The following is a 16,625-nucleotide window of genomic DNA, read 5'->3' on the forward strand; positions in this document are numbered from 1 at the left end:
CGCAGGTCCCGCTTTCCAAACACAGTATGTTCCCAGGAAATTTTTCATTAGGTAAGTGTTCACATAACAAGTTGACGGTTTCCATTCTTTCCTATGAGGCCATTTCTAAGCCATGATCTCTCTCCCCCTTCCCATTATGGTTTCTTCTTAAAATGTCTGCAGCCAACCAGCAAAAGAAACAAAGGAAAAACTGTTTTGTCCAATCTATCCTGCTCTCTGATTGGTCCGATCTCCCCTACACTCCTCCCCCCCCATAGTATCAGCCTGAAAATGACTGCTGCCGACCAGCCAAGCACATACAAGTAAGGAAGCAGGCAAACTCAGACTGTTTGGATATCTGAACCCATAGAGTATATAGCAAAGCTTGGCATTATTTTTGTGTTTGGATAAGTGAACTTTCACATAACAAGTGGGTGGATAATGGGACCTGCGTGTACTGCTTGCTTTGTCTTGTGTCTATGCTGAGGGCTTTCTGATACTATATAGATCTTTCATACACATACCTTAGTCAAGCATCTATTTCCACCAAGCGTGAACATTTCCCCTTGCAAGATGGATCACTTTTAATGTATCCATTCATTTATCTTGGCTTCTTCCTGGCTTTCAGATCAGCTAAGCCATATTACAGATTGGAAATGTAAAACCATCACATGAGTTTGAAGCATGTATATTTATAAGTATCCTTAATATGTAAGTAAGCATGATAGGAAAAGCTGTTGATAGATCTGGATAAATTTATTTATGTATTCTGTTCCTTCTTACTCATCGATCATGCAGTAAGACGTTTCAGGATTGAAGTCTGTATTTCCATAATTTGAAACTTGTCATAATAATTCAAGTTACAGGTGGGTAGCCGTGTTGGTCTGCCATAGTCAAAACAAAATCGAAAATTCTTTCTAGTAGCACCTTAGAGACCAACTGAGTTTGTTCCTGGTATGAGCTTTCGTGTGCATGCACACTTCTTCAGATACACTGAAACAGAAGTCACCAGATCCTTAAATATAGTGGGGGAGTGGGGAGGGGTATTACTCAGAAGGGTGGTGGGAATGGGTGATAGGCTGATAAGTGTGGAAAACCTGTTGACGACTCTAAACGGCTGCAATTAGTCTTGCAGGGAAAGGTAAGGGGTGAGATGGCTAAAGATGGCTTTGTTATGTATAATGAGATAAGAATCCAATGTCTTTGTTCAAACCAGGTTTCTCCATGGTTTTAAGTTTGGTGATTAGTTGCAATTCAGCCACTTCTCTTTCCAGTCTATTTCTGAAATTTCTTTGTATTAAGACAGCTACTTTGAGATCTTTTATAGAATGTCCTGGGAGATTGAAGTGTTCTCCTACTGGTTTCTCTGTCTTGTGATTCCTGATATCAGATTTATGTCCATTTATCCTTTGGCGTAGGGTTTGGCCTGTTTGTCCAATATAGAGAGCTGAAGGGCACTGTTGGCATTTGATTGCATACACAATGTTGGAAGATGAGCAATTAAATAGTCCTGAGATGGTGTGTTTGATGTTGTTGGGACCAGTAATGGTGTTATCCGGGTTTATGTGGCAGCAAAGTTGGCATCTGGGTTTATTGCAGGCTCTGGTACCAGTGTCCATGTTGAGTCCTGTTTTTGTATTATTGTGGGTGAGGAGCTGTTTGAGATTGGGTGGCTGTTTGTATGCGATGAAGGGTCTTCCTCCCAGAGCTTGAGAAAGAGAATTGTCATTGTCTAGGAGAGGTTGTAGATCTCTGATGATGCGTTGTACTGTTTTAACTTGGGAGCTGTATGTGATGACTAGTGGTGTTCTGTTATTTTCTTTTTTGGGTCTGTCTTGCAGCAAGTTCTCTCTGGGTATCAGTCTGGCTCTGTCGATCTGTTGTTTAACTTCATCAGGTGGATATTTTAGTTCTAAAAAGGTTTGCTGTAGATCTCTTAGGTGAGAGTCTCTGTCTGTAGAGTTGGAACAGATGCGGCTGTAACGTAGGGCCTGGCTATATACAATGGATTGTTTGGTATGTTTGGGATGGTAGCTAGAAGCATGTAGATATGTTTGTCGGTCAGTTGGTTTACGGTATAAGGTGGTGTCTATGTGTCCATCCTGTATTTTTATAGTAGTGTCCAAAAAGTGTATTTCTTGCATAGATTGGTTCATAGTTAGGTTGATGGTGGGGTGAAAGTCATTGAATGTCTTGTGGAAGGTGTCCAGGGTCTGTTGACCATGTGTCCAGATAATAAAAATATCATCAATGTAACGCAGGTACAAGAGAGGTTTGAGTGGGTAGGAGTTTAGGAAACGTTGTTCTAAATCTGCCATGAAGATGTTGGCATACTGTGGGGCCATGCGGGTGCCCATTGCTGTGCCGTTGATCTGAAGGAACAGGTCCTCACCAAATTTGACGCAATACCACACTAGATCTGTACATCGATTGCTTCCGCCGCAGAATCCAAACAGATGTGACCAGAAAACACCATCGCTTACAACAAAATCTAAACCATGCTGAAAGGAGAGCCATAGATAATCTCAGGAACAACCCAGACATTATAATTAAAGAGGCAGACAAGGGTGGAGCTGTTGTCATCATGAACAAAACTGATTACATCCAGGAGGCTCACAGACAACTTTCCAATACCACCTTTTACATAAAATTGGACTCAGACCCCACGGAAGAATACAAAAAAGAACTGAACAAGATTGTTAAGGAGCTACCCCCACACATCCAAGAACAGATCCTCATGAACACACCAGCAGAACCTCGACCAGGAACTTTCTATCTTCTACCCAAAATACACAAACCAGGAAATCCAGGACGCCCCATCATCTCAGGTATTGGCACCATTACAGTGGGGGTTTCCGGTTATATGGACTCTGTTCTGAAACCATATGCCATCAGTGCTCCCAGCTACGTACGTGACACCACAGATTTTCTGAGAAAAATACAATCTTTGAATAACCTTCCTAATAATACTATTCTAGTCACTATGGATGTGGAATCTCTGTATACCAACATCCCACACAACGATGGTTTACAAGCTATAAGGAACACCATTTCAGATAAAACCACAGCAGACTTTGCTACGAAACTCTGTCATTTTGTCCTTACCCACAACAACTTCAAATTTGGTGAGGACCTGTTCCTTCAGATCAACGGCACAGCAATGGGCACCCGCATGGCCCCACAGTATGCCAACATCTTCATGGCAGATTTAGAACAACGTTTCCTAAACTCCTACCCACTCAAACCTCTCTTGTACCTGCGTTACATTGATGATATTTTTATTATCTGGACACATGGTCAACAGACCCTGGACACCTTCCACAAGACATTCAATGACTTTCACCCCACCATCAACCTAACTATGAACCAATCTATGCAAGAAATACACTTTTTGGACACTACTATAAAAATACAGGATGGACACATAGACACCACCTTATACCGTAAACCAACTGACCGACAAACATATCTACATGCTTCTAGCTACCATCCCAAACATACCAAACAATCCATTGTATATAGCCAGGCCCTACGTTACAGCTGCATCTGTTCCAACTCTACAGACAGAGACTCTCACCTAAGAGATCTACAGCAAACCTTTTTAGAACTAAAATATCCACCTGATGAAGTTAAACAACAGATCGACAGAGCCAGACTGATACCCAGAGAGAACTTGCTGCAAGACAGACCCAAAAAAGAAAATAACAGAACACCACTAGTCATCACATACAGCTCCCAAGTTAAAACAGTACAACGCATCATCAGAGATCTACAACCTCTCCTAGACAATGACAATTCTCTTTCTCAAGCTCTGGGAGGAAGACCCTTCATCGCATACAAACAGCCACCCAATCTCAAACAGCTCCTCACCCACAATAATACAAAAACAGGACTCAACATGGACACTGGTACCAGAGCCTGCAATAAACCCAGATGCCAACTTTGCTGCCACATAAACCCGGATAACACCATTACTGGTCCCAACAACATCAAACACACCATCTCAGGACTATTTAATTGCTCATCTTCCAACATTGTGTATGCAATCAAATGCCAACAGTGCCCTTCAGCTCTCTATATTGGACAAACAGGCCAAACCCTACGCCAAAGGATAAATGGACATAAATCTGATATCAGGAATCACAAGACAGAGAAACCAGTAGGAGAACACTTCAATCTCCCAGGACATTCTATAAAAGATCTCAAAGTAGCTGTCTTAATACAAAGAAATTTCAGAAATAGACTGGAAAGAGAAGTGGCTGAATTGCAACTAATCACCAAACTTAAAACCATGGAGAAACCTGGTTTGAACAAAGACATTGGATTCTTATCTCATTATACATAACAAAGCCATCTTTAGCCATCTCACCCCTTACCTTTCCCTGCAAGACTAATTGCAGCCGTTTAGAGTCGTCAACAGGTTTTCCACACTTATCAGCCTATCACCCATTCCCACCACCCTTCTGAGTAATACCCCTCCCCACTCCCCCACTATATTTAAGGATCTGGTGACTTCTGTTTCAGTGTATCTGAAGAAGTGTGCATGCACACGAAAGCTCATACCAGGAACAAACTCAGTTGGTCTCTAAGGTGCTACTAGAAAGAATTTTCGATTTTGTTTTGATAATAATTCAAGATTCCTGAACTAAAGCTCTAGTTACCTAAAACAGTTGTTCCCAATTGGTGGTCTGCGGATATCAACCTTTCAAAAGTAGGGGGTCCATGGCTTGGCTTTTGAAAAACAGGGATTCTAAAGTACTTAGCAAATTGGGAACCATTGACCTAAAGGATTTCCTTTCCCTTATGTCCTACTGTAGTTTTGAAGATTGACCAAAAGCACTCTCCTGACTAGAATCTACTGGGGGCCACAGTCTACTGGGGAGTTAGATTTCTTGCATGCTTGAGGACAGCTATGTGCACTTGGCCTTTGCCTGTAAAGGTAGAAGGCGAAAGTTTCTGAGACATCAGCATAAAACCGGAAAACAAAAAAACCATTTATGTTTTCTACGTATCCTTATGATAATGTGAAATATTAAAGCCATGTATATTTAAATTTAAATATCATTTCACCTCATTTGATGAGATTTACGTTTAGTATACTTCCCCTGAAGTTCTATTTTTTGTTCTTCTTTCCTCCTAAGGAATACTTAGCACTAAATGGTCTGCTTTTTTCTAAACCTTGCAAATGGTAGAGATTCAACAAAATGACTCTGGCCTTGCACTCTAAAGTGTGCCTTAATGCATGTTCCCTTGTGCTTATCTAATAATGAGATTGGACAGGAATTGCAATGTTAAAGACATTCATTAGAATTAATAACAACTAATCTTGTGCAGAAGCTTTATGCCTAAGGTTGATCAGCCCATTATTGTGCAGTATTGAGTTAGCATGTTTTCAAGGACAATGAACTCCTTAACAAAGGCCATTGGGTAATGTTTCCATGGTTGCACTGTTACTTTTCCTTCTCACATTTGTAATATAGACAATGCAGGACTACTCATAATGCTGCCAGTCCAGAGAAGGGCAGGATGGAAGGATTCTAGTGTAGTAAGCAGGGGCGGGTTCTGTGTTTTAAATAATGTCAGCCTGGGTAGTCATAGGTGGTTCTGAAGCCTGTTCTTGAAGTGGCACATAAATTGACTTGCTCTTTCCCATTTAACTTTGGTAATAATTACTTTCCATTTGCTTGTTCAGTCACTCTGGGGTCAAGCATGCAAAACCTAAATGGAAAACTTGCTTTGCAATTACCATGCTGCGGGAATCCCAACGGTGTAGTGTAGGGAATAGTCACTGAAGGTCCTTGGCCCAGTCATGGTCTTGTGCAGGGGTCAGCAAACATTTTCAGCAGGGAGCCAGTCCACTATCCCTCAGGCCTTGTGGGAGGCTGGACTATTTTGGGGGCGGGGAGTGAACAAATTCCTTTGCCCCACAAATAACCCAGAGATGCATTTTAAATAAAAGCACACATTCTACTCATGTAAAAACACCAGGCAGGCCCCACAAATAACCCGAAGATGCATTTTACATAAAAGGACACATTCTACTTGTGTAAAAACATGCTGATTCCCGGACTGTCCGCGGGCCAGATTGAGAAGGCATTTGGGCCGGATCTGGCCCCTGGGCCTTAGTTTGCCTACCCATGGTCTTGTGGGACAAGCTCTTGTTCTTAATCCTGGGCGGATCTACACTCATTGTTTTTAATGCTAAAAAAGGAGTGGTTCTGATAACCATATAGCCACATGACGTTCTTTTTTAACGTTACTAATGTGTTATTAAAGTGTAACACCAGAGGGTGCTGCAGAGCAACCCCCTTCCAAATACAGGTAGACCTTGTGGAATGGGATTTTTTCAGCCTTGATGGTATTTTTAAATATTATTCTAATAACATTTAAAAGGTGAGTGTAGATCCAGCCCGTCTTTGCTCCTGTACTGGTACATGTAAAGTCTGTGAATCAAATCGTGATTAATGCTTCCTGCACTCTCCTCTCTCCCCACGCCCAAAGTGTCATGGTTTCCCAAGCTTGTTTATTCCTTCTTCTATCTTACTTTCTCACACTGGCAATGGAATCTCCTACTAATCATCAATACATTGAAAGAGAGAGTGAAAAGAATCTACATCTACATATGTGCATGTTTTGTCTGGTTCCAGCTTGCTTCTATAAAGGTTTCCAGGATATACACCCATAATAGATACTTATGGTACATTTTAGGGAGTAACTTCTTCCCCCTAATTCTCCTCATCTGCTCATCTGTTCAGGTGAGATCCTGCTTTCCATGCCTCTGCCTTCTTAAGTTAAGTTTGTTGCTAGGAGGAACAGCGCCTTCTCTGTAGTGGCACCTTCATTGCATCCTCTTCCCAAGGAGTCCTACCTGGTTTACTGTCATAAACCATTTTCGGAACTGAAATGACATGGGGAATTTATTAATCCGCTGCAATCTGAAATCAGAGAGCAGTACTCTTTTCTCCCTACTTTTTAATATTGGCTTTTATTATAATTAGGGTAGAGCTGCATGCGATATGGGAAACATGATCTGATGGTGCCATGTTTTTATTTTTACTCTAAGGCATCAACAGAGGCCTCCAGCTTAGATTTGTTTTTTTTCAGGGGCTTGCAGTATATCTTTAAGAAAAACCATACAAAGGTTTTGTGCAAGACTTCCTTGGCATATGTGCTGCAATTGCAGTCTTCAGAGATCTTTGGGGCATGTCCTAAGCATACAGCAGTCAGTAGAAATAGGTACACTTGTATCATTTGGGCTGCTGGAAACAAAATGACTAGATTACGTCCAGGTAAGCAGCAAACAGAATTAGGGGTTGTGACGAGAGAGGCAGCCCATCTGAACATCAGACCAATGCACTGAGGCGCTTCCACACTAGCATTGAATGCCGATGTCATTCTTATCTGCAAAACGGGAAAATTCTGGCTAAAACGTGAGGGGGAATTGTGATTTGAGCATTGTGGAAAACTTGCCTATATGACCAACAGCAAATCCACAGTAGACAAGCCCAGCATATAAATAGACAGATGCGTTGCAACTCTGAATACGCCTAAGTTTATGGCTATCTGTATTTAACGATTAATCCTAAATAACAATAAGGAATCAAAAAGTGTTACTATAGTTGCAAATACTGGGTTGAGACCAAAGGTTTCCGTCTTCTTCTTTTGGGGGAGGGGGGATCCATCCATTGCAGCAAGAATCCATCATTCAGAAGAAGGAGCCTTTGGATCCAACCCATTGTTAGTGTTATTAATACTACAGCCCAGTTCCCATATGCATAATGGTAAGCCTCATTTATATCTTTTTTTCAAAACCATTCAAAAAGGGTGTTTGTGTGTGTTTCGTAGACGTATACCAAAATCTCACCAGACAACTAAACATAATCAATTGAGTTTACTTCTGAATAGACATAGGATTCTGCTCATAGAAAAATTTTTTTTGCTATTGTATAATTTTATTTATTTAAAGAAAACTTCTGATTTCTCTCTGTATTTATATTAGGGTCTGTTGGATTTATCATGTAACAGGTGTTTGGGTGTACCCTCTCTTGGAGTACCTTGGCTCAGGTGCTAAAATTATCTTCTTTGCTACTGTAACTGCAATAATTAACATCTTCTACTTGCTGGGTGAGATCCTAAACAACTGCATCTGGGATACACAAAAATGTGAGTATTGTTTTGAGAAGCACTGATGTAACTATGAAACAAGGGCTGATTCACATATTGCCATGGACATTGTAAAGTTCTTTGAGAGTGACTCCACCATGTCTTTTTCATGTGGAGAGGTGTTTAAATTCTGTCACAAGGTGGTTATTCCATACAATGTTACTTTGTCAGGAAAAAACCCTATAAATTTTATTCCATTTTAATCTAATCTGGTAGCATTCAGTTATTTCCCATTGCTGCTGTTTCATGTAAACACCTTTCCATACAAAATGATTGCATTGAAATCAGTACATGAAGTTGCTTGCACACTCATGCATTGATGTACTTTTGGGCTTAATTTGAGGCTGTGTGTGATTATCATTGCCTGGACATTTAGCTGAGAGCATCAGATGACATCAAATTAGAACATAAATCCAGAAATTACTGGGGAGTTAAAGGGGGAATTGGCAAAAATCACCTTCCGCCACCACTTCTATTCTTGGAAGCCTCTGCTGGATCAAATAGCATTCCATGAAAGAAACAACACCATTGGATGATACTCCTAGTCACAATAAGTTCTGCAAAGGTGATTGAAGATGTGCCTGTTGTGATCCAGATAAGATGTAAATTGAATGTTCTTAAAATGGTTTGACAAGAACACCACATATCACAAAATTATACAATGAGTTTATGCCATCCTATAATAAAGGTTGGGGTGGAAAGAAAAAGGCATTTTCAAGTCTGAAAGATTCCCCCCTTCCTTTAAGAGTTACATTAAATAAAACAAAAAAAAACCACTACTGACAAAATAATTTGCAGTTACTTTTTCCAAACTAAACCACAAACATGGTAGGCAAAGAAAAATCTTCCCATTCTATGGGCCAGAGTCAGCCCACAGGTCTGAAGATAACATAATTTCTGCCAGGGTATTTGATCCATCAGCAGTAAAATGCTTCTCAAGAAAGGATAGAGGCTCTTTTATGAAGAAAAATGAAACACTACAGCTTGAAACCACTGGAAAAGTTTCCTCCAGCAGCAGAGAGGACACAGGAGACCAGAACTGGCATCAGCACAAGATCCAAAGCCAATATGCGTTTCTGGAGCAGAGCCATTGTTTTGTTTTCTTAAACCTTTGACTGACTATCCAATTATTTTTGGTTTGTCAGCAACACCCAGCCCATTGTGTGTAGACTATTGGCGATGTCCAGACCAAATTGCTTCGTTACTCTGTCTTTCAACAAAATCGACACTACCAGATGCTTTTGCCCCTCTGCTGTAATTTGGGCAGATATGGGTGTGTTTTTCAAAGAAGCCCAAGGTAAGAAATCTGAGCCAAGCAGATTTTCCATTTGAAAAGTACTGTGATTTATGGTCAGGTTTCCTTTTGAGAGGTTCCCTCTCATCTCTGCCCACCCTCTAGACCCCTGTCCTATTGAAAAGAAAGATAAGAAATTTCTTTTTTGGAATATGCAGCAGCGCTGGAAACTTCCAAAAGAAACACTTTCAGAATAGATCGGAGGTGTTTGGCAGGGTGGTTTGGTCCAAATTAGCAAAACAGACAAAAGAACAAAACTTTTGCCAGATGCTAAGAATAGAACTTTGCCCGGGAACAAGCATTTGAAAGAGACGAATGTTTCCATTGCCAGAAAAACACAATCAATGGCCATGAATCAGTTACACTGTGAGTGCAATGCCTGCACATGGAGAATCCCAAGGGGGTTCAACAGAACCTGCACCCCCCCACCTGAACAAGCGTATGGACACACAAGCAAGCAGCATGAATGCATCTAAAGGCACATGGCAGAGTTCCTCTTACACCTCTCACAGCCCCATCCAAGCCCCTTTCTCTGTGCCTTGCAAGTTGCTTATGCTGGGCTTTCACTGCCTGGATTGCTCAAAAAGAATGAGGAACACAGTAAAGGATGCTGTTGGCAATAACTGGATCTTTTTCATAGATAAGGTAAGTGTTGCTGCCTGTAGATTTTACTTAAGGAAAATAAGACGGGGAAATTATGCATTTTTTAAAACCCCTTATCAGCTGCTGTCTCTGGTTCCTGTGGTGACTTCAGCATTTGAGTGGCTAGCGACATGTTTACTGCTTGCCACATTTCCCTCTATCGCACCTATAGTTTACAATATGTTGTATCTGTGGTGGGGTTTTGTTCTGTTTTGGTTGTTTCTGGGAATTGGTTTTGGTTTTTGAAGGCTGGAGCCAGGCAATAGTTATAAAGAAACTTTTTAAAGAAAGAGATTTTGGTGAGGTTTTGCTTCCCATGATTTTCACACTCTTTATTTTGCCTGATGGTTAAATAGGTTTTGCAGGTTTTGGAACAGTAAGAACTCTACAATTTGTTTTTATTTTTATCTCCAGCAACAATGAGTAGTACACTCAAGAAGCAGTGATCCTTCTTTCAAAGTGTCTTCAGCTCTCTGAAAAAACAACAACCTGGTGACTGTTTCCAGGCTATGTTTTGTCCTTGCTGTGCTTCAATGTTCCTCTATGGATTGTGGGTTTTCTTTGACCACATTACTTTTAAATAAAATTAACATTAAAGGCCAAATGGACACCTGCGAACCTGCCATACTAATAACCTGGGGGAGGGGAGGTAATTTAAAAAATGGTTGTGTAGGAAAGTTAACTTCTGATGTCTGAGATTGAGCAGAAGTTGTGCAAGATCAGAAGCACCCCTTCCCCGTCACAAGAGTCAAGGCATTTGTGTGGGTATTGCTGAACTTAGAGAAAATTGTGCCATCAGATCTGAAAGGGGAAGGAGGGCTGTGTCTCCAGTAGTGGAGAATGAGCAGAAGATGGGCACCTCAGAACTGCACCTCTAGAAGCAAAATTATTTGTATAACTCTGGTAAGGAAGGAGAGACTGGGGCAATGATCCTTTATCACTTTGGGATGTTTTATTGAAATCAATAAACCTTGCAAAAGGTTGGCAATCTAAAAGCTAAGGCTGCCACAATAAAGTTAGTACGTAACCAACTGCACAATCCTATGCAGGTCTGCTGTGAAATAAGTCCCATTTAATCTAAAGGATGGCGGTCTTAGTGGAGTTAAGTCTCTATACTATGGCTGCATAGCAGGGGGGGGGGCTTACTGGGAGTAAGCCCCTTGAAATCGTTGGGATTTACTTCTGAGTAACCTTTGATAGGATTAACTGCAAGAAATCGACTAATGGAATACTACTCTGGCAACAGCTGAACTTTGCAAGCTGCTTGCAGCATTTTAATTCATGGGTCTCATTATAATGAGTTAATACAGATATATTGTTACAATTACAGATCCAAGTTATTGGTGTGTTTGAGGTCTTTGAAATCAAGGATGACTGTGGACTGGTGTCACAGACAGCTGGTATAAGAATCTGGACATTTTTGTGTGGGCATAAATACATATTACAGTTAATGGCTTTAAAAGGATGCCCCCAAACCTACCCATCAGCAGTTAATAATATGACTTGGAGAACCTCAAATATTTTGCTCCTTATCCCAGCATAGACATTGTTTTGTAACCATGAATACAATACATGCTCAAAAGTAAATGGACATCATGAAGAATGATCTTCACCACTATTCAACAAGCAACAAGGCGGAGGAGCTTCAAATGTGGAAGAAATATATCAGACAAGCTATTATTTAACAGCAAAAAGCCAGTATGGTTGCAGATTATTTGGTTAGTCTGGTCCCATTTTGTCAGCAATCTGGTGCCTATTATCATGCATTGGGAAGGCACCAAAGGAGAAACAAAGGGCAGGGTTTGGCAGATGAGTCTTAGCAGCAGAAGATCTGCACAATGGGGCTTCCCCCCTACCCACTCCCTTGCGCACAGCCCAAAATTGGCCTGGGGGCGGGTGAGGAGAAGCCTTGGAATAGGGCATGGAGGGAGGGGCAATCATTCTGCTTGGAAAACCCAAATGCTTATACCCTGACAGAATGATCACCTTAGGATGTACAACGTTAAATTCCTCCCAAAATTTCTGCAGAAGATGCATAAGGAATACAGGGCCTTCCGATTTCCTCAAGCATTTCAAAAGTTCTTTTCTGTTTGTGCTCAGGTATGGAAGAAGGAAAGGAAAAGCCTAAATTGGACTGAACATGAAGGAGGAAAACAAGATTTGCTGCTACACAGAAGACATCTCAGTGTCAAGAGATTGGCCATTTACATGAACAGTGCATCCAGGATACTTTTATTTTTTCTTTAAAAAGAAAAGGGATATTGATTTATTGTCCCACTCCTTCCTGATACCTGCCTCTGCCCTTAACACTATATATGATAGATTTCTCCACGACTCTTCTACACATGTAATTATGTATGTTGTTATGTTAAGTGTCTTTCCTGTGGCAGCATTACTGGAGTCTGCTCTAGCTCTGATTTGGAAATCAGGTTAGGCAGGCCAAAAGTAAATCAGTGGGGAAATTGTTTGCATATCTAGCTGTATCATAAAGCCACGTCTTCAAAAGAGTGGAAAACTTAACACACACATGCAAATATTTTGAACCAGGGAGTTCTGTGGAATTAACAAATCAGAGAGTTCTGTGAAATTTTAATCATCACGTTATGGACAAGAAGTGTTTGGGACAATGGGGGTCAACTTGGGCTATAAAATTGTTAAAACAAACTGATTTAACTCAGTGCTGCTAAAGTACAAAACCACATCAATAAAAAACAAAAATAGTCTCCCTTCAAAAAAAGTTATTGCTGCGCAGGTACCTCTTAAAAGCACCACCTGGTTTTCTTCACATCAAGAGGAATGGCAGAACTTCAACATACTCCTTCCAGGAGCAATGACGAGATGGACTCCTTTTATTTAATATTTGTTTGGCACTGGACTTAAATTTTACAGTAAATTAGGAAGACAGGGATTGGTGAATGGTAGGATTGGAATAGGAGAGCGTCAGGTAAGAGGAGTGGCTGAGTCAGAGCCAGTCCCAACTGCACAAACAACTCGGGATCACTTGGGGGAGCAAACTGGAGCCAGTGAAGTAGCATGCAATCTGCAAAGCATGCCCAAGGCCCCTTGCGTCACAGAAGCAGGATGTCCAACCACCGTAGTCTCAGGGATCACCAGTCTCTAGTCAGTGGTCTAGGGTCTGGGAGTGGTCTACATCTATTGAGCAGGAAACGCTTCACAGCGTGTAGAGAATATTGTCAGGTTTAGTTTTTCATATAGCCAAATAGTAGATGTCACAATAAATTGTGGAATATCCATTTTTAGTAACACCATTGGGGAGCAGAAAATTGCTAATCTGGCCTCCTGCACTTTTCAAACCACCAAACTGGCCACCTCTGTTCTAAATAGACGTCTGGGGGGCAGAAGTGGATTCCTCAAGTGGTCAGGTTTTGCAATAAAGTTATTCTAAAGTAACAGTAAGGACTTTTTACATCTCTGGGTCGTGGACACAGGGCCTTCATGCAAACCCCGGAGAGCAACAGTGTGAAGTGCATATCTCACATCATTTTTGAAAACAAATTTATTTTCCTTACAACTGTATGGAAAATCTTTACCACGCTTTCATTACAGCTTGGCAGAGCCTTCGGGTGCAGCAAGATCTCACTAACAAAACTGTTCCATGAGCTGCATCTGCCCCTAAAACCTTCCACTGGTCCATGCTTTTCACACAGGATACTAGAAAGAAAGACTCCAGCTAAACATCAGGAAGCGTTTTCTGACAGTAAGCGCTGTTTGACAGTGGAATGGACTCCCTCGGGAGGAGGTGGACTCTCCTTCCTTGGAGGTTTTTAAGCAGAGGTTGGGTGGCCATCTCATATATGCTTTAGTTAAGATTCCTGCATTGCAGGGGATTGGACTTGGGGTCCCTTCCTGTTCTACAATTCTATGATTCTATATCCATCTCCCTACAAAAGAGGAATTTAGAGCATAATCCTATACACGTGCAGACAGAAGTCAACACTTTGATAGTTCAGACAGTGTTTCCTCTTGGGTAAATGGGTATAGAACTGCAGCTTCAAATGTAGTTGGTAAGAGAGGCTTTCCTGAGCAGAAATAAATAAAGATCCTCTCTCTACCTCTGGAAAGCAACGCTTTTTAAAAATGTAGTTGTCAGAAGCAAATGCACCAAAAAGGCTGAAAGGCCTCACTTTGGCCACATATCTCTTTGAGGAAATATTTATAGACAATGCTCAAAAGTTTAGCACAAGATTTTTCAACACTTGAGTGGTGCAATGTAAATTGAGGCTTCATTGTCAACAATGTGAAGTTCAGGTTGGTAAAAAAAAATAAGTCTGTGCCGTTTTGTTAATAGTATTTGAGTGCTTTCGCGTGGCAAGGCTCGCATAACTCATTCTTTGCTGTTGGGACTTGCATGTCTGCAGTCTAAGTCTGTGTTTCTCATTGACCTTTTATTCGTTAAACACTGGATGCTGGCCTTTGTACTTTACTCGCTCCACAAATGGCAAATAATAATAAAAGAACTTATAATACTGAAGCATTTCAGAGCAGTTTACATTCTTTCTGCCTGCGGTGGCTAGTGTAGTCTTCTACTCTTTGGCATTAGGCATGCTTCCCCGAGTCTCGTTTGCCAGTTAACTTTTTTGGCCAGGGAGTTGCTGCAGTGTGGCTCCTTCCTCTGCCACAAAGTTCATGTCAGAGGCCTGAGGCCGTATGGAAGGTGGTCCCAGCTGCAGCTGCTTCCTACACCAGTGTCACCCCAGTTTCCAAGAGGGTGATGCTGACATGGGTCAAACCACATGAATTTCTCCCATGCGGTCTGGGGATTTTGATGCTACCTTTGTAATATGAAAACTCGTTGGATGGTCACATGCTGAACCTGAACTCAAAGCACCAGATTGACATCATAATGATGATGTGTTCCAGACATGCAGTGTGTTTACAATGGCAATCGGCTGTTAAAATCCACAGAGTAAAGTCTCAACCTCATACCAACACAACACCCAACATAAGAAATTTTATCTTTTTTTCAAAAGCTAGGGAGAAATATTTATGGTTAAGGCACCTGTCTGTAATATGCTATGCTAATATGTAGGATGAATAGTATGTATTTTCTTATTGGTAGAATGAAACCATAGAGCTGGAAGTTCCTTTAAGGCCACCTACACAAACTCCCGGCACCCAAATCAAAGCTGATATATCTAAAGATTTGCCTCTAAATCTAGATCAGCTCACAGCATCCTCCAGGTTATATATAAGTCTTGTTACAGGCAGAAAGCATATGCAGACAAGCATCTCTAAGGCTTGGTAGAAGAATAAATATTTGCCGCATGCATACAGCCTTAAAATCCACATAAGAGAAGTGAATCAGCTAGCCCTAAATGTGCTTTGCAAGTGTCAATTTCTCCTATAATTCCGGTTTATCAATTTATGGCTACCCAGAAAGCCTTTTGCACTATATATCCCCATATCATCAGCTACCTTGTTGTCAAGTAGTTCCTCAGTTACATGCTGCCCATTTATCTTCCCTTCACAATAATTCATTGCTCATCTTTCTTAGAGCAACACTGATCTCTTGGGCTGTGTCATGTTGATATGTGTCCTCCTAGTGAGAAACCACCATCCTAGATAAGAGTTGCAGTGATGACATTGTTTTGAGCAGATACCAGAGCTTTGTGGAACACTCTTAGCAGCAGAGATCATGACTGCCGAAGATCAGCATGTGTGCAATGCAGTCGCCTTGGTGAGTTTCCACTCAAATTTATTTAGTGTTTAACTGCTGCTAAACTGTTCTTAAAGCAAGCATTTGTCTTCAGTTCAGAGCATCTGAGATGGCAAGAAGATTGGAAACCTTCTCAGTTGTGGTGTGTTTTAAATATGACAGTAGTGCCCTCAGGGGAGCTTTCTGTCTGTGCTTCCCACAACCGTCCTTTAATGACTTAAAGATCTTGCTACCACACATGCAGTACCCTTCCCATGTGTTTGTGGGCCTTTGAACTAGAGGCATCAGAGGAACCCATGGGGAAGCACCTCCTACAAAACTAGCTTAACATTTCAAGGGCGTCTTGACTGTGGCACAAAGTTAAAACTAGAGGTGTAAAAAGACATCATGTTTTGTTCTATATTCATCTCATGCAGCCCTGTTTCTGTTCCACTACAATTCCTATTCTGCCCCAAACTGCTTTTTGTGTCTCTGTCCTCTGTGGCAAAATTATATAACTTCCATAATTTATGTAATTGGTTACATAATTTATGCAAGTTAGGTTGTCATTACGTTATTCTGCCCCATTCATTTCACTGCAAAGGAAATGCAATGCAAATAGAGGAAGGGGAGAAAAGCAATCAATAACATATCGTTTGTGGACTGAAAGCTACAGCAACAAAAAACACCAATAGTTTTTGCTGGGTTGATATCTGTTCTGGACATGGGACAAATAAGCAAACATCAGCAATTTCCATCTCTGCTTCTGTTTTCTGTTGAATTCTCTGACATCCTCAGTTGAAACAGCTTGTTTTCATTGGAGAAATGTGGTTTTGAGGTTCATTTCCCTTCCTTGAAATGAGAAGTGGCAAAGTGGATAGAATATGTTAG

At 41.1% G+C, this 16,625-nt stretch overlaps 1 protein-coding gene across 1 annotated transcript in view; it reads left to right on the forward strand.

Moving 5' to 3' along the window:
• The window catches only part of AIG1 (androgen induced 1), an 82,496-nt gene extending 69,695 nt beyond the window's left edge, over positions 1-12,801 (forward strand). Inside the window, exons 5-6 of the mRNA XM_033143914.1 lie at positions 7,979-8,142; positions 12,179-12,801. Of these exons, the coding sequence (XP_032999805.1) occupies positions 7,979-8,142; positions 12,179-12,216 (202 nt within the window). The 3' untranslated portion in view covers positions 12,217-12,801. The remainder of the gene's footprint in view (positions 1-7,978; positions 8,143-12,178) is intronic.
• Positions 12,802-16,625: the final 3,824 nt, after the last annotated feature.

This window comes from Lacerta agilis, chromosome 3, assembly GCF_009819535.1.
Source record: "Lacerta agilis isolate rLacAgi1 chromosome 3, rLacAgi1.pri, whole genome shotgun sequence".
NCBI classification, from domain to species: domain Eukaryota; kingdom Metazoa; phylum Chordata; class Lepidosauria; order Squamata; family Lacertidae; genus Lacerta; species Lacerta agilis.